General features: G+C 42.1%; 1 protein-coding gene across 4 annotated transcripts in view; it reads left to right on the forward strand.

The window, feature by feature from the left end:
- The window catches only part of IRF2 (interferon regulatory factor 2), an 85,730-nt gene that overhangs the window by 22,779 nt on the left and 43,609 nt on the right, over window positions 1–19,342 (forward strand). For 3 of the 4 annotated variants that reach the window (XM_073642715.1, XM_073642723.1, XM_073642730.1), the window contains exon 2: window positions 15,594–15,704. In XM_073642715.1, the coding sequence (XP_073498816.1) occupies window positions 15,618–15,704 (87 nt within the window). In that variant the 5' untranslated portion in view covers window positions 15,594–15,617. Of the gene's footprint in view, window positions 1–15,587; window positions 15,705–19,342 lie in introns of those variants that run through there. The other variant, XM_073642742.1, reaches the window with a different exon arrangement.

Raw genomic sequence — 19,342 nt, forward strand, 5'->3', positions numbered from 1 at the left:
TACACTCGGGATACTGGGTCCATGTTGGAAAGCAGGGACACACATGAAGTGAACCAGTGAAACGTTTTGAAATTCTTGAAACAAGACACTGTTCTTTCCATATTTCAGGTGCTTGATAGATGGTATAAATCCGACAGAAACAGTTGCCCACAATTTGTTGATTTGCTTATTGTGTTGTTCACTGTCAATACATCTTTATCTTTGCATTTCTTACCACTCTCTTCAAACCTTAAATGACATGGAATTTGAAAGACATGAATGAATACTTTGAACTGTTCCTATCTCTTAGGAGGGATAACGCACTGCTGTAATGTGATTAAAGCCCCCGTCTCACATAGCGAGATCGCTGCTGAGTCAAGGTTTTGGTGACGCAACAGCGACCTCACCAGCGATGTCGCTGTGTGTGACACTTTGCAGCGATCAGGCCCCTGCTGTGAGGTCGCTGATTGCTGCAAAGTGTCCTGGACCATTTTTTGGTCTTTGCCCTCCCGCTGTTCAGCACACATCGCTGTGTGTGACCAGCGGGAGCAGCGATCAGGCTGGTAACCATGATAAACAGCGGGTTACTAGGGGCACACGCGCACTTAGTAACCCGCTGTTTATCATGGTTACCACTCTGCTACGGTGAGCGGTAACCTCCTGCTCACCATAGCAGGCTCGTATCCATGATAAACAGCGGGTTACTAGGTGTGCGTGTGCACCTAGTAACCCGCTGCTTATCATGGTTACCAGGATGCTCCTGCTTCAGCAGGCTGGTAATCAGGAGCAGGACATCGTGGAAAGATTCTTTCCGCGATGCTCCCCTGATCGCTGGTGAGCCTGCCTGTTTGACAGCTCACCAGCGACCACATAGCGACGCAGCAACGATCCCTGACTGGTCGTATCGTTGTCGGGATCGCTGTAGCGTCGCTAAGTGTGATGGGGCCTTAGCTCGCTTGTATCTATGATACAGATAATAACCCGATCCAGCAAAACAGGACCAAACCATGATACTACCACTATTGTGTTTCACAGATGGTATGAAGTTTTTATGCAGTAATGAAGTGTTTTCTTTCTCCGAACTTAATGCTTTTGATTTAACCCCTTGGTGACCAATAGACGTCTTTTTTTACTAAACTGCGATATAAGAGACTAGCGTTCCCCGACAGGTGACAAGCCTGTAGCTGTCAGCTGTACACTATAGCTGACAACTTGCTGTACACTATAGCTGACAACTTGCTTCATCAGCCACGATCAGTGTTGGCACTGACCATGACCATTTAACCAGGACTGTGGAGTCGGAGCCTATTTTGGTGGAGTCTGTATAAAATGGACCGACTCCTAAAATATATAATAAATTGGGTACAGTAGTTCAATGCAGTTTGTGGGGAATATTTTTTCATAAGAATTTGGGAAAGTGATGAAATGTCCTATTCCTGATCTAAGGGTCTAGACCAGTGTTTCCCAAACTCCAGTCCTCACGGACCCCACAGGTCATGTTTTCAGGATTTCCATAGTATTGCACAGGTGAGAGAATTCCTGATGCCTTGATGATACTTCCATCACCTGTGCAATACTATGGAAATCCTGAAAACATGACCCGTGGGGTCCGTGAGGACTGGAGTTTGGGAAACACTGGTCTAGACTTTTAGCTCAGATTAATCTGTGCTACAGTAAATTTATCATTTTAAACATGAGCCATGTATGAGGGGGTCTGAGTTGTGGAGTCGGTGGCATGAAAATTGAGGTGTCGGAGTCGGCGGTTTGGCTTACCGACTCCACAGCCCTGCGTTTTAACCCCTTAAATTCTGCTGTCAATAGTGACTACAGAATCTAAATGGTTAACAGAGTGTGGGGGCTCCCTGTTTAACCTTATCGGCACCCTGAGATCTTGATTGTGTGGTCCTGATGTTTGCCATGGCAGCTCATGGCCAAATAACGGCCTTAGAGTCTGCCGGCTATAGCGGCCTGTTCAGAATTTATCAAAATTTAGGAGGTAAAAAAAAAAGTTTTCATTCCTGTCATGCCAGTTTCCATTACTTCCTGAAAATAACCAGAAGGGTTAACCAACTACCTGAAAGCAATTTTGAATATGTTGAGGGGTGCGGTTTTTAAAATGGTATGACTTTTGGGTGGTTTCCAACATATAGGACCCCTAAAGTCACTTCAAAACTGAACAGGTCCCTATAAAAATAAGCTTTGTAAATTTCCTTGGAAAAATGAAAAATTGCTGCCACATTTTTAAACCTTCTAAAATGTTAACAAAATAAAACACTACTTTACAAATGGTGCTGATGTAAAGCAGACATGAGGGAAATGTTATTTATTAATGCTTTTTTGTGGTATGACTATTGGGATTAAAGGGATAGTCATTCAAAGTTTGAAAATTTCAATTTTTAAAACATTTTTGTCAAATTTCTGATATTTTTTATAAACGCAAAACAAATCAACCTAAATTTACCATTATTCTAAAGTATTGTGTCACAGAAAAACAATCTCCAAATCAATGGGATGTGGTGAAGCATTCCAGAGTTATTACTACATAAAGTGACACTGGCCAGATTTTAAAAAATTGGTCCAGTCACTAGGGGGTTAAACCAAAAAGCTTGATTTTGGTCTCATTCATCAACAAAACAGTATTCCAATAACCTTCTAACTTGTCTAGGTGATCTTTAGCAAACTGCAGATAGGCAGCAAGGTTCTTTGTGGAGAGCAGAGACTTTCTACTTGCAATCCTGCCATGCTCTCCATTGTGTTCTCCTGATGGTGGACTCATGAACAGAAAGGCTATGTGCCCACGATGCAAAAATGCTCCGGATTTTTCCTGAGCGTTTCTGCATCTCCCCTGGCAGAAAAAACGCATGCAGATTGTACATGCGTTTTTCCTGCCAGGGACATGCGGATGTGAAGCGTTCTTCACATGCATTTCCACATGCGGGTTGACAAGCGCTTTCCAAGCGATTTTAGCATCACTTGGAAAGTGCTTGACAACTTGGTCACACTATATAAATCCATGCAAAAGGCATGGATTTATATAGTGTGACTGTAAGAAGGCCAAAAAAATAAAAATAAAAAAATCTATACTTGCCTTCCGATGGCCCCCGTAGTCTTGCTTCCCTCCGCCCTGGCTGCCGGCAGATCGCGGTACACTGAAGGACCACGTGACCCGTCACATGACTATGACGTCAGCGCAGGTCCTTCAGTCCATCGCGATCTGCCGGCAAGGGAGGACGAGTGCACCGGGGGCCGCCAGAAGGTAAATATAACATATTTTTTATTTTATTCTTTTTTTTTACAGGTTCTATGGTACCTGGGTCTGGATGGGAGTCTCCTCTCCTCCACACCCGGGTACCATCCGCACATTGGAACGCATGGAATGCGCATCTACATATACAGTAATGCGGAATCCATGCGTTCCAATGCAAGTCAATGGCGGCGAAAACGCAGCGCTTCCGCAAAATAATTGGTAGTGCTGCGTTTTTTTCCGCAATGATAATCTGCAGCGGAAATTTCCGCAGCATGTGCACAGCACATGCGGATTATCATTGGGGGACATGGCAGGCCTTCTACCATGCGTTTTTTAAGCATTTCTGCAGCGTTTTTGCCGCTGCGGAAACGCTTAAAAAACGCATCGTGGGCACACAGCCTAACATTAGCTTATGTGAGAGGTTACCTTGGGTTGCTTAGTTAGGTAATTGCGGAGAGGTTACCTTGCATTCTCTTGTGATTTTACAGACTATTATTCAGCTCTTTTGGAGTGATCTTTGTTGGTTGACCACTCCTGGTAAGGGAAATAATGGTCTTTAATTTTCTCCATTTGTTCACAATCTGTCTGACTGGATTGGTGGAGTCCAAACTCTTTAGAGATGGTTTTGTAACCTTCTCCAGCCTATTGAGCTTCAGCAACTCTTCTTTTAAGGTTCTCAGAAATCTTCTTTGTTTGTGCTATGAAACACTTCTACAAACGTGTTGGGAAGATCTGTTCTTTAAATAAAACAGGCTGCCCACTCACACCTGATTGTCATCCCATTGATTGAAAACATCAAACTCTAATTTGATTTGGTTCACTCTTTCTATATTTAGGACTTGTGTGAAAATCTGATGTGGTTTAAGATCAAAGTTATATATAAATATGGAAAATTCTGATGGGTTCACAAATGCTTAAGTTCTACTGTGCATATACTAGTTTACATTACACCAGAGCTATAAAATAAGACTTCTTACCCTATATTTACAATTGTATTATATGTATAAGTGATTTTTCCACTAACTTTACATTGTAATAGGACATCGTATGAAGTGGATGAATAATTTGTGGTACATTTAATGTGAAGGGAAATATGATAATAATGGATGCACATATGTACCTATCCTTCTGCACACAAGATATTACCTATTATGTGAAGCTACTGGTACAGAATACGTCACAATTTCTTACTCTCCAGCATATTTGGATGCAGCTTTTTTGGCTTTTCTTTGTAATCTCCTTCTCCAGTGACTCAAACCAGAATAGAAAGAGAAGGGAAATGACCCCAGGGAGACTTTTATCCATTTCCCACAAATCTGCTTCCAGATTTCTTTTCATTCCCAGTAGTGAATTGCTAATATTGACCACTTCGCCCTTTTTTGGAATTATTTGTCTTTGACACAAGTTATGGTAACATTGGTTTTACATATTTAATGCTGAAAATGTATGTTAATAACTAGGATACATTTTAGCATACTGATAAAGTACAGACAATAAGGTACATTTATTTATGGTAGTTATACTTTTACCATAAAAAAGAATAAATCATATCAAAGGGCAGGACTTCAAAGTCGCACCAAATTAGACTTGTTTGATCTTTGTTTAGAAAAGTGGCAGATGACAATAGCATACATACAGCTAGCTAACTACTTTTTTTTTTCAAATTAAAAGGTTATTAACAAAATGTAATGTTAATAACCCACTGAATATGCGTAACTTACTGACAGCTGGGGTCCAGCTGCTGCAACCCCCATCAATCAAAAAAAATTAGGGCTCTATAGATCTGTCTTGAATGGAGCGGAGGTGAGTATGCTCGACATTTACTCCATTAATTGTCTGAGACTGCCAGAAATGGCTGAATAGTTCCATATAAAATGAATGGAGTGGAGGTTGAGAATTTTCACTTCTGTTACATTCAAGATGAGACTCTGGAGTTCTTGGGAACACTGGGTGTCCAAGCCATTAGACCCCTAGGTTATCCCACAATCTGCATATTTAGTAAGAAGGTTAGTCAAGCATATTAAACATATTATATTAAATAGTTAACCGACGAACGCTCCCAGACATCTCAGCCAATGCTCCCATACACAGAAGAGCTGACTGACACATCAGCTAGTGGCTTGTCTTGACTTTCGCGATTGATCTGTCTCAAACATTAGTTGCCCATACAAATTAGACTGTTAGCAGAACCCATTGATATCAACGGGTTCAGCCTACATTAGCCTAATGTGAATGGGAGCACTAACCTGTTAAAGGGGTTATCCAGGACTATATTAATATTTTACTATTGGCCGAAGAACTAACAGGCAGTTAGTTACTGACTATCTTCCTGTTCTGCCCAGAGCAGATCTCTGCCAGCACAGAGCTGTCACAGACCGCTCCTCCCAGCGATTCAGCGGCTTTCACTGAGGTCACATCGATAGAGCGGCTCCTTCTGTTTTGCTCTGCTCTGACGGGACGTGACTGCCGATGTCATGCTGATTGACGTCTGGCTCCCCGCTGCCTAACTGCAGGAAGCTGTCTGTCAATCAGCATGACATCCGCTGTAATGCCCCATTGACGGAGCAGAGTGGAAGAAGAAGAGCTGCTCTGTTGAAGTGGAGCAGCTGAATCGCCGGCAGGAGCGGTCCGTGATTGCTCTGAGACAGCACAAGATAGAACAGGCAGATAGTTGCTAACTAGTTAAATACCTGCCTGTTAGTTTTTTTGTCTCATAGTAAAAAAATAATTTAGACCTGGATAACCCCTTTTAAGTAATTTTCGTTATTACTTTCTTTCTTGTGAATTTTTCTAGCTTTAGCCATCTGTGGTTTACATTGTGCAATATCTGGCCTGATATAAACGTTCATCGGTTTAGCGATTACATTCTTGACCTTATCAATATAAGTGCTGAAGGGAAACAATGACTCTTGGTTAGCAATCAGTGTGGGAGCAATAGTCATATGCTCATGTGTTACATGAAATTGTTGAGCAATTTCCGTAAGATATGTAATACAGTATGCTGCATGCTTTTGTGCAGTACTGTTTTGCAATAAACTTTTCTTGCTGCAATCTGTAAAAAGGTGAAGCACTGCTCATGTATCAGGTCATTTAAAGTTACACAATCCCTGAATTCAGAAACCCTTTCGTCATCTTTTCACAATACAGGTGCAGGCACAACTCATCCAAACAATGTGACGAGTGATCACATAATATACCTGTATACCCGCAGAGCCCAGGTCATGTAATTATATCACTTGACCCTATTCCTAGGTGAAATAAATAATAATCTTTTTATTTATATAGCACCAACATATTCCACATCGCTTTACAATTCAGACAATTTACAGACATTTTCAGCACTGTCTTCTTTGAGACTCACAATCTACATTCGCTATCAGCATGTCTTTGGCTTTTGGGAGGAAACCGGAGAACCTGGAGGAAACCCATACCAACTCCTTACAGATGATGTCCTTGGTGGGATTTGAACCCCAGACCTCAGCGCTGTAAGGCTGCAGTGCTAACCACTGAGCCACCATGCTGCCCTATCATACAGCAGGATACCGTGGGAGCTATATCGTTAAGCAGCTAAAAGACACAGATGCGAGTCTTTGAGATTTACACTGGTAATAGAATTTAATTGACTATAGATTTTCATCAGACACCGCGGTCTTCTGCTGACAGCCTCCAAACATTTCTTGCAGCCATCTATAAGCTTCTTGCACTTCTCAGCTGAAATTTTCTCCCACTCTTCCGTTGCAGTTTGTTCAAGCTCTTGAATGTTTGCAGGGTTCTTTTTCCCCAATGGCAGATTTCAGCTCACCCAAAGATTTTCAATGGAATTGAGGTCAGGACTCTTTGCTGGCCATTTTAAAACAGTCCATTTTTTCTTTTTCAACAATTCCTGTACTTTTGAATGTGTGCTTTGGGTCATTGTCTTGATGGAGGACCCATGATCTTTGACTCAAACCAAGTGTTCTTACACTGGGCAGGACATTTCACTCTAAAATCTCATAATTGTGATTTTCATGATTCCTGTGATACGGTCAAGGCCTCCTGTACCAGACGCAGCAAAGCAAACCCACAGCATTATGGATTCTCCACCATGCTTAACTGTTGGCGCAATGAAGCTTATAAGAACACCTTACCGTCTGTAAACAAACTGTTTCTTTGCATTGCCAAAAAGCTCTATTTTCATTTCATCTGTCATTCATTTTCCCAGGATTGTGGTTTGTCAAGGTACTCTTTGGGAAAGATCAGTCCTTCCTTTTTATGTCTCTTCTTCAGCAATGGTTTCTTCCTTGGCCTTCACCCATAAAGCTCTGCTTGGTTTAGTGTGCGGCATATGGTACTTGTTGAAACCATGACCCCAGACTGTTCTAGGTTGGCCCTCAGGTCTTTAGATATTTGACGTGGTATTTTTTCCACAATTCGCACCAACCTTCAAAGACCTCTCTTGCCAATTTTCCTCTTTCCTCCATGTTTAGAGAGGTTCTTGACGGTTCCATACTTGGCAAACTTCTTAATAACATTGCACACTCTTGAAACTGGGATAACAATGTCTTTGGAGATGGCCTTTGGCTGTGTGCCCACGTAGCATTTTTCAAGCGTATATGCTGCGGAATTTCCGCAGCGTAAACGCTTGAAAAACGCATGTATATCCGCACCCCATGGTCCCCAATGGGATTCCGCAACTTCTATGCACATGCTGCGGATTTTTCCGCAGCGTTTATGCCGCGTTCAAAAATCCGCAGCATGTCATTTAATTTTGCGTTTCCGCAAGCGGAATTGCCTTAGTCCAATGCATAAAAAACGCAAGGCAATTCCGCATGTGGAAAACGCGTGATAAACGCGCGAAAAATGCGCGATAAACGCGTGCGGAATTCCGCATGCGTTTTTCCGGGAGAGGACTTGCATTTATGCAGCAGAAATTTTCTGCTTCATAAATGCAACGTGGGCACATAGCCTTATACACTTTGGATGTCTTGTGTTTGCTAACAATAGTAGTTCTGATGTCCTCAGACAGCTTATTTGTCTTTTATCATTGTGACAAAGGACCAGAGACTACCATGTGGCTTTTTAAAACACTGAAATCATCATTCATTGGCTAATTCATGTCACATGGGCACCGACAATTAATCAGATGAATCTCTTTTGTGATTTACCTCAGGCGAGTTAAAATGTGTTTCCATACTAGATTAATGTAAAGGGCGCCAATACCAGTGTCACAGTAAGCTTTAGGTTTTTCTATTTTTCCCTCCCATTGGTTTTTGTTTTGAATTTATTGTTTATCATTTGCTCTTTTGTATTTAACACTAATGCTCTATGCAAAAAAAACTGTTTCACTTGAGTCATATTTTTCAGGAGATATTCCACATTATGTACTTAAACTTCATGGGTGCCAATAATGATGAGCAGGACTGTAAATGGGTGTCTTTCATCATATGAGACTGGTGTGCCTATATTGAAAATCCATGTCAGTATGTCTGTATAATCCTGATATTAAAATGATAATTTTATGAGTCCAGCTAAAAAAAGAGTTCATGTGCTCAAATATGTTCAGTACTGCCCACCCAGCCTGACAGCTGCAGCTTGTACTGAGCAGTGTGAGATTTCAGCAGCAGAAGGGAGGAGGGGCACACAAGAGCTGTCAGAGGTTAAAATAATAGAATGCATACTTATGCACTGACCCTTCTCTGAGCTGCCGTTCACATCCGAGACCGCCGGAGTGAGAGTAGTGTGAGAGTGACTATGCATTCTTTTATTGCTCTAATCCCCTGGTTGCCTACTTCACAAAAAAATGTAAATTTGGTGAGAACCCCATTATACTTAAAGAAAAAGATCATACAGTGAGTCTGACATGGATTTTTTAAAGTAAGTACACCAGTCTCATGGGGTCTAAGTAATCTATTAAATGATGTATGCAGTTTTTATTGTGATGATCCTGTGTCAGTCTACACAGCAAAAATGTATAAAAATTATTAGATCTAAAGGCTTTTTGCAAAAGCAAATATTTGTCATATCCACGTGACATAACTCTTGTAGAAATGCATATAGAAAATCACATGTGCCCAGCAAGCACTACGTTCTCATCAGCAAAAGACAGAGTCCGAGGGGTTAGAGCCACATATAGTCATGCCCGAAAGTGTTGGCACCCTGGAAGTTGTTCCAGAAAATGAAGTATTTCTCCCAGAAAATAATGCAATTACACGTTTTGTTATACACGTTTATTTCCTTTGTGTATAGTGGAGCAACACAAAAAAAACCCTGAAAAAAAAAGGCAAATTGGACATAGTTTCACACACAGCCTGAAAAAATGGGCCGGAGAAAATTGTTGGCACTTTTCCAAAATTGTGGGTAAACAACTTTGATTCAAGTATGTGATGCTAGTTCAAACTCACTTGTGGCAAGTAACAGGTTTGGGCAATATGAAAATCACACCTGCAACCAGATAAAAAAGGAAGAAGTTGACTCAATCTTTGCATTGTGTGTCTGTGTATCATGGTCACACTAAGGATGGAGAACAGAAAGAGGAGAAGAGAACTGTCTGAGGACTTGAGAACCAAAATTGTTGAACAATATCAACAATCTCAAGGTTACAAGTCTATCTCCAGAGATCTTGATGTTCCTTGTCTATGGTGCATAACATAATTAAGTTTACAACCCATGGCACTGTAGCTAATCTCCCTGGATGTGGACATCAGAAAAAAATGATGAAAGGTTGCCACACAGAATAGTCCAGATGGTGGATAAGCAGCCCCAATCAAGTTCCAAAGAAATTCAAGCTGTCCTGGAGGCTCAAGGTGCATCCATGTCAGCACGAACTATCCGTCGACATTTGAATGAAATTTAAACGCTATGGCAGGAGAGCCAGGAGGACCCCACTGCTGACAGATAAAAAAGCTAGACTGCAGTTTGACAAAATGTATGCGAGTAAGCTAAAATCCTTCTGAGATAGAGCTTTTTGGTAAAAAACATCTTTCTACTGTTTAACGAAAACGGAATGAGGCCTGCAAAGAACGGAACACAATACCTACAGTCAAATATGGTGGAGGTTAAAAGATGTTTTGGGGTTTGCCTCTGGGTTTCTTGACTGTGTGCAAGACATCATGAAATCTGAAGATTACCAAAGGATTTTGGGTCGCAATGTAGTGCCCTGTGTCAGAAAGTTGGGTTTGCGTTCTAGGTCATGGGTCTTCCTGCAGGACAATGACCCCAAACATACTTCTAGAGGCTCCCAGAAATTGATAGAAACAAAGTGCTGAAGAGTTCTGAAGTGGCCAGCAATGAGTCCGGATCTAAATCCCATTGAACACCTGTAGAAAGATCTTAAAATTGATGTTGGGAGAAGACGCCTTCAAATATGAGAGACCTGGAGCAGTTTGCAAAAGAAGAGTGGTCCAAAATTCCAGTTGAGAGGTGTAAGAAGCTTGTTGATGGTTATAGGAAACGATTGATTGCAGTTATTTATTCCAAAGGGTGTGCAACCAAATATTAAGTTGAGGGTGCAACAATTTTGTCCGGCCCATTTTGAGGTTTTGTGTGAAATTATGTCCAATTTGCCTTTTTTTTTTCTCTGTTTTCTTGTGTTGTTCCAATACACACAAAGGAAATAAACGTGTAGAACAAAACATGTGTAATTGCAATAATTTTCTGGGAGAAATTTTTATTTTCTGGAAAAATTTCAAGGGTGTCAACACTTTTGGTCATGACTGTATATGAAACATTTATGATATATCCTGTGAGCACATCATAAATGTCTGCGATGGGACAACCTATTTAAGTAATAGTAAGGCTGTGTGCCCACGATGCGTTTTTTAAGCGTTTCCGCAGCGGCAAAAACGCTGCAGAAACGCTTTAAAAACGCATGGTAGAAGGCCTGCCATGTTCTCCAATGATAATCCACATGTGCTGTGCACATGCTGCGGAAATTTCCGCTGCGAATTATCATTGCGGAAAAAAACGCAGCACTACCAATTATTTTGCGGAAGTGCTGCGTTTTCGCCACCATTGACTTGCATTAGAACGTGCCAATTCCGCAAGACTGCATCTGTACTTGCGTAATTGGCGCGTTCTAATGTGCGGATGGTACCCGGGTGTAGAGGAGAGGAGAGTCTCATCCACACCCAGGTACCATTAACAAAAGCTGTAAAAAAAGAATAAAATAAAAAATAAATGTATACTTAGCTTCTGGCGGCCCGCGCTGCGCTCCTCCTTGCTTCCCGGAACTTCGCGATGGAATGAAGGACCTGTGCTGATGTCAGAGTCATGTGACGGGTCACGTGACGCTGACGTCGGCAGGTCCTTCAGTGTACCGCTGCCGGCAGCCGGGACCGAGCGAAGCAAGACAGCGCGGGCCATCAGAGGGTAAGTATATATTTTTTTATTTTTTTACATTTTCTCGGGTCACAGTATATAAATCCATGCTGTTTGCATGGATTTATATAGTGTGACCAAGTTGTCAAGCACTTTCCAAGTGATGCTAAAATCGCTTGGAAAGCGCTTGTCAACCCGCATGTGTGGCGCCCTTGAGGGTTCAGTTGCCACAGGGGTACTGCACCTCAGATTGAGGTGTGGTATCTCCTCTTCCAGGTAAGGATGGAGCATCTTTCAGGACACCACTTCACCACTCCTGTCCTGAAGGGGGCCTAAATGCACTAGGGTGCTGCCCCGGTCCGGGATAGAGGAGATGGGGGGGAACCAAAGATAGGGGGAACCATGTAGTGGGTGAGGGTGGAGGACACACTTTTAGAAAACACTTATTCATTCATATTTAATCTACGGCCATCTTAAGTTCAAGATCTTTGATTGAGGGTCTTCTGTCAGGGTCCAGCAAGAGGCTGTAGCTGGCGGAAGGTTCGCGGTCCTCGTACTCTGGCCTTGAGACGAGGAGCGGGTCAGAGTTAACCACTGTCTCTACCCGGTCAAGGTCCTGACCTAAGAAGGCCTTGGAGGGGAGCGGAGGAGATAGGCTCCACAGGCAAAAGGATCCCAGGGGGATACGGACGGAGCGGAGTCGCCACCTGTATCTCTTAAACTGCGTTTATCCAGTGGGACCCGGCCTTACACCACGTTCATACCACACACAGTCAGGAGAAGACTCAGTGGGAGAACTTACCAAGGAGAGGAACACACACCAGAGGGATCTCGACAGGTGCTCCTGATCTACCTGTGAAGTGCTGAACCCCCTTGCCGGTGGCCGCAGTACGCCGTGTGTAGCAGAGAGAAGCTTTGCGGCTGAAAGTTCATCTGAAGTGAGTAAAGACCTGGATGACTTCATACACCGCCTCCACTTGTTATTTCCTGCGCGGCACTGCACCCACCATTCCTTCTCTCTGCCCTGAGGCCTGCTCAGCCTGTGGGGAGCCGTTCCATCTTAGCTGCCCCTGACACCAGCCTCAGTGGACTGTTGCAGCGCCGGTGTCCATTACCGGAGACCACAGGTGGCGTAGTCGAAATACCACTCATCCTTGAAAGCCCAATACCTTCTTTTTATTGTGACAGCAATGGGCACGGAACGGGTCGAGGCCACGACTGCATCCCCCGCGACCCCTACACTGACCCGGCTCCGAGTAACCCCACAGCTCAGGGAGGGCTAGTGCGCCCCACACACATGCGGAAATGCAAGTGAAGGACGCTTCACATCCGCATGTCCTTGTCAGGAAAAATGCATGTACAATCCGCATGCGTTTTTTTTCTGCCAGGGAGATGCAGAAACGCTCAGGAAAAAATCCTGAGCATTTCTGCATCGTGGGCACATAGCCTAAATGTCATTTTCTGGTAATGTAACAGTTTAATATTGCTTATGTATGACACATTTACGCTTCCTTACTACCTATTAAAAGATCCGTTCAAGCCCTTCTCATATTGACATTGGTGGATGTTGTGAATACCAACATTACTTTACAGGGTTAAGGGAAAACTAAACTTTTGGAAGTTTGTGCAAAATCTTGTTTGCTTTTTGATATGAGCCCCATGAGGCACTGCATAAGCATTTACACACTCTGTGTTTTCCAGTTACACTTGTTTGATCTTTATTTAACTCCTTCTCATTCTTGGTCACTTAAGGCCCCGTCACACTTAGCGACGCTACAGCGATCCCGACTACGATACGACCTTCAGGGATCGTTGCTGCGTTGCTATGTGGTCGCTGGTGAGCTGTCAAACAGGCAGGCTCACCAGCGATCAGGGGAGCAGCGACATCGAGGAAAGAATCTTTCCACGATGTCCTGCTCCTGGTTACCAGCCTGCTGAAGCAGGAGCAGGCTGGTAACCATGATAAACAGCGGGTTACTAGGGGCACACGCACACCTAGTAACCCGCTGTTTATCATGGTTACCACTCTGCTACAGTGAGTGGAAGGTTACTGCTCACTGTAGCAGAGTGGTAACCATGATAAACTGCGGGTTACTAAGTGTGCGTGTGCCCCTAGTAACCCGCTGTTTATCATGGTTACCAGCCTGATCGCTGGTCCCGCTGGTCACACACAGCGATGTGTGCTGAACAGCGGGAGGGCAAAGACCAAAAAATGGTCCAGGACATTTTGCAGCGATCAGCGACCTCACTGCAGGGGCCTGATCGCTGCAACCAGAATCCATGCAACCAGAATTGCCAACTTGACTTTTTAGTTTTTCTAGACCGCTTATAAAAAATCTGACAGACAATATTTTTTTATGGACACATGGGAATACCCCTTTAATAATTTACTATGGTTTTCCAAGATCCTATCACAATAAGTAGTAGTTGTAGTAATAATAATATTAGCAAATTCCTCCAATTAGAAATGTAGTATAGCTCTTCTGGTTCGCTATTTCACTTACCCCATGTGCATGTATTGCAGGACCTTCAGTATCCATGGTTACGACCACTGATATAGTAACAAATAGTTGCTAGTGGCCGTAACCATGGATACCTAAGGCCTTCATGTATACAACCCATTATTCTGATATAGAGATATCCGCTGCATTCATTCTAAACTGTAAAATGATAATTACAGTCATAATACGGTAATCTGTATGAGTTTCTCCAGCTTCAAATAAATCATAGACTCTTTACTTTTTTTTTTTTTTTTTTTTTATAGACAGGGCAAAAAAGTGCCTTATTTTTACGACTCCTGGAATTTCTGTATGATTGGCAACCCTGTGTGTACAGTTTGGGTAACAGAACTGTCTGTGCATACAGAAGAGGTGTGTGAACATATTGTGGAAGCTGCAGAGCTGTGTGTATAATGGACATGTGGCATAGAAACACTAACAGGAGCATACTGTTAACTATTACCTCCCTATTGTAGTAAGAAGATTAGTGCTACTGACCCATCCATTTATTTTCACCAGCAGGGAAGTTTTAATTAGCATTAAACAAATTTTTCCTATTTCCTAATATCTAAACCTATAGGTATATGTCCCTTCCAATCCTACTTCAGGGCAGGATGTCACGTGGAAGGGAAAGGAGGGCATTTAAGGGGTAGCAATGGAGCCCTGGCTGTTCTAGTTATGGCCCTAGATGTGTCTTACAAGCGCTTTGATTTTTAGATTCGCATTCTGTACAGGGACGACCCTCTTTATTAATTCAGAGTTCATTAATAGGGTATATGAAAAATGTTTTTTTTAAACCAGACAATCCTAATATTTTTTTATTGACTCGACTGGGAAAAATATGAAAAAAGTGTATTTTTTTTTTTACGGAGGTCTAAGAGGTAATGTTTCTAATTGTGGAGCGTGTAATACCAGCTCTGGCACGTCAATGTAAGGAGGCTTATTCGCAGTGCAATGCACCTCTGGGAAATTTAATTAAATATTATTATTAAATATGCAAATCTTTAGAGAGGAAGAGGACTAGAACTGTATAGCGCCACCTGTTGGAAGCAGCGATCCTATAAGGGTCAATAGTGACTTGTAGGATCGCTGCTTCCAACAGGTTGCGCTATAGAGTTCTAGTCCTCTTACTCTCTGAACGGGCAATTTGCATAATTATTTTTGGACAAAAATGCTAAAACAATTCTTTTTATATAGGGCCTCTACTTGTTCCTAAATGAAGCAGCCAGAAACGTTCTATGAACTATAGTGGACATCACTCCGTTCAGAGTGTGTTATTTCCTATACTGTTTAAATGTGCACTTTCTTCTTAGTAGAAGTCGCCTCGTATTGTAAATGTAAGCCACTCATCAAAGCCGTGATGAAAGGCGATGGACGCTCTATAAATACAGAGGCCTGAGTGAGAAGAACCGTTCTGGCATGCCATGATAAGACACATCGGCTTCCATCACGTTTACTACTGGAGTGATTTTAGTTTTTTGTCCAAGTTTACAGTAATGCTTCCTTTTTCGCATTAAAGGACTCTTTGTCTAGCAATAAAAACAACAATAATAACAAAAAATATTTTCTTCCAGGTTCCAGCTTTCATTCCTGGAAACATGCCTGTGGAACGGATGCGTATGCGGCCCTGGTTAGAAGAACAGATAAATAGGGACTGTATTCCAGGCTTGAAATGGTTAAACAAGGTACTTGTATATTGATTATTTTATAATATACATACATTCTTATTTTTAGATATTAACTGTCCCTGCATTTGCTACCATTCAGCAATGAACGGCGAATATGCTTTGCTTTTCCATTATTTGATGTACAGAATTAAAGGGGTTATTGAGGACCATTTTTTTTTTTTTTTTACTATGGGCCTAAAAACTAACAGGCAGGTAGTTGCTAACTACCTGCTTGTTCTGCCTGCCGCTGATCTCTGCCGGCACAGAGAGGTCATAGACTGCCTGCGTAACTGTAGGGGAGCCGGCTGTGAATCAGCATGATGTTGGCAGTCACGCCAAATCCGCAGAGCAGCCTGGAAGAAGAAGAGCTGCTCTGTCGATGTGAATCAGCGGCAGGAATTGTCTGTGACTGCTCAGCACAGTCGGCACCAGTAGAAAAGATGGGTGGGTAGTTACCAATTACATTTCTGTCAGTTTTTGGGCCCATAGTCCTGGAAAACCCCTTCAGAGTAATGAACTCACAAGCACAATATATCTTATTTTTTATGCCACACTCCCCAGTCACATGATTTTTTTCTTTCTTCATCTATCAATACAATGATATGTAGAACACCAATGTACATTGCGTTATGCACTAAAGCCTTGTGCACATGAGTGTATTTTGGTATTGTGTTAGATAGGTATTCCTGCCAGGAGCAAATATCACTTATCCTCTGTGTAGGTGATTAAGGCCAAATACTATCAGTATTTGGTCAGTATTTTTTCTCAGGAGTGGGAGCCAAAACCAGGAGTGGGTGATAAATGCAGAATTGGTGACTTGTTTATATTATACTTTTTCTCTGATTGTTCCTAACCTGGTTTTGGCTCCCACTCCTGAGAAAAAATACTGACCGAATACTGACCAAATACTGATAGTGGGGCCGTGGCCTAAATGTCAGATCAGTCGGGAGCAAACCCCTGGTTTGCCAAATTACAGGGACCCAGGTCTCCCATTCCCCCCACTTCATTCCAACCCCTCCTAGCGGCAGTGCTGGGGTGGGGGAATAAAAGACCAGGGTCCTCTTTCTGTAGAACGGATCTAGCCTTTATCACCCATTCAGCGAATAAATGATACATTGTGATCAGAAGCTTATATATTTTTGATGGATTTCAATGTGGCTGTGCTTACTAATATACAGTTAGGTCCATATATATTTCGACAGAGACAACATTTTTCTAATTTTGGTTCTAGACATTACCACAATGAATTTTAAACAAAACAATTCAGATGCAGTTGAAGTTCAGACTTTCAGCTTTCATTTGAGGGTATCCATATTATAATTGGATGAAGGGTTTAGGAGTTTCAGCTCCTTAACATGTGCCACCCTGTATTTAAAGGGACCAAAAGTAATTGGACAGATTAAATAATTTTAAATAAAATGTTCATTTCTAGTACTTGGTTGAAAAACCTTTTGTTGGCAATGACTGCCTGAAGTCTTGAACTCATGGACATCACCAGACGCTGTGTTTCCTCCTTTTTGATGTTGTGCCAGGCCTTCACTGCGGTGGTTTTTAGTTGCTGTTTGTTTGTGGGCCTTTCTGTCTGAAGTTTAGTCTTTAACAAGTGAAATGCATGCTCAATTGGGTTGAGATCAGGTGACTGACTTGGCCATTCAAGAATATTCCACTTCTTTGCTTTAATAAACTCCTGGGTTGCTTTGGCTTTATGTTTTGGGTCATTGTCCATCTATAGTATGAAACGATGACCAATCAGTTTGGCTGGATCTGAGCACACAGTATGGCTCTGAATACATCAGAATTCATTCGGCTGCTTCTGTCCTGTGTCACATCATCAATAAACACTAGTGACCCAGTGCCACTGGCAGCCATGCATGCTCAAGCCATCACACTGCCTCCGCCATGTTTTACAGATGATGTGGTATGCTTTGGATCATGAGCTGTACCACGCCTTCGCCATACTTTTCTCTTTCCATCATTCTGGTAGAGGTTGATCTTGGTTTCATCTGTCCAAAGAATGTTCTTCCAGAACTGTGCTGGCTTTTTTAGATTTTTTTTTAGCAAACTCCAGTCTAGCCTTTTTATTCTTGATGCTTATGAGTGGCTTGCACCATGCACCCTTTGTTTCATGCAGTCTTCTCTTGATGGTAGATTTGGATATTGATAGACCTACCTCCTGGAGAGTGTTGTTCACTTGGTTGGCTTTTGTGAAGGGGTTTCTCTTCACCATGGAGATTATTCTGTGATCATCCACCACTGTTGTCTTCCGTGGGCGCCCAGGTCTTTTTGCATTGATGAGTTCACCAGTGCTTTCTTTCTTTCTCAGGATGTACCAAACTGTAGATTTTGCCACTCCTAATATTGTGGCAATTTCTCGGATGGGTTTTTTCTGTTTTTGCAGCTTAAGGATGGCTTGTTTCACCTGCATGGAGAGCTCCTTTGACCGCATGTTTACTTCACAGCAAAACCTTCCAAATGCAAGCACCACACCTCAAATCAACTCCAGGCCTTTTATCTGCTTAATCGAGAAAGACATAACAAAGGGATTGTCCACACCTGTCCATGAAATAGCCTTGGAGTCAATTGTCCAATTACTTTTGGTCCCTTTAAAAACAGGGTGGCACATGTTAAGGAGCTGAAACTCCTAAACCCTTCATCCAATTTTAATGTGGATACTCTCAAATGAAAGCTGAAAGTCTGACCTTCAACTGCATCTGAATTGTTTTGTTTAAAATTCATTGTGGTAATGTCTAGAACCAAAATTAGAAAAATGTTGTCTCTGTCCAAATATATATGGACCTAACTGTATATACCTGTTATAGGTAGCGTATGGCTTCAGGGGTGCGGTTTACAGAGCAAAAGGAACAGAGCTATTTTTAAATTTATATATTTAATCCGGAAAAGTAGTCAGTGTTTATAAAAAATATACAAAGCTGTAACAAAGTTTGAACAAAACAATATGGTATATACAACCACATAGGGTAAAAGGGATAACAAAAGCAAAAGTGCTAAACCTGTGTCACAGAAATGGCTCAGAGCTTAGCGGAGGGAAGCACTCCTTAGAACAACTCCTTAGAGCAGCGGACAGAACCACACAGTACTGTGTCTTCCACACAAAAACTTTTCATGCAAATTTCAGATTTCTTTTTCACCACTTAAATAAAAAATAAACTATACATGTTTGGCATCTGCGTACTTGTACTGACTTTGTATTGCCAGGTCAGTTTTACCATATAGAGAACATGGTAAATAAAAAAACAAAACAAAAAACAAATGTGGAATTGCACTTTTTGCAATTTCACCGCACTTGGAATTTTTATCACGGTTTTCCAGTACACTATATGGTAAAATAAATGATGTCATTCAGAGGTACAACTGGTCTTGCTAAAAACAAGCCCTCATATGGCCATATTGATGGAAAAATAAAAAAGTTATGGCTCTTGGAGGAAGGGGAGGAAAAAACAAAAAGGAAAGAAATGGCCATGGCATGAAGGGGTTAAAGAACTGACTGTTCCCTTGATGTAACCCACTCGATAAATGGTGGGTGCAATTGTCATGAGATGTTATTCACTTCACTAGTTGGTTTTGGGCTATGTGCCCATGATGCAGAAATGCTCCGGATTTTTTCCTGAGCGTTTCTGCATCTCCCTGGCAGAAAA

The sequence above is a fragment of the Phyllobates terribilis genome, unplaced genomic scaffold (genome assembly GCF_046119375.1).
Source record: "Phyllobates terribilis strain yellow unplaced genomic scaffold, ASM4611937v1 Scaffold_1__5_contigs__length_1240528914, whole genome shotgun sequence".
In the NCBI taxonomy this organism is placed as follows: domain Eukaryota; kingdom Metazoa; phylum Chordata; class Amphibia; order Anura; family Dendrobatidae; genus Phyllobates; species Phyllobates terribilis.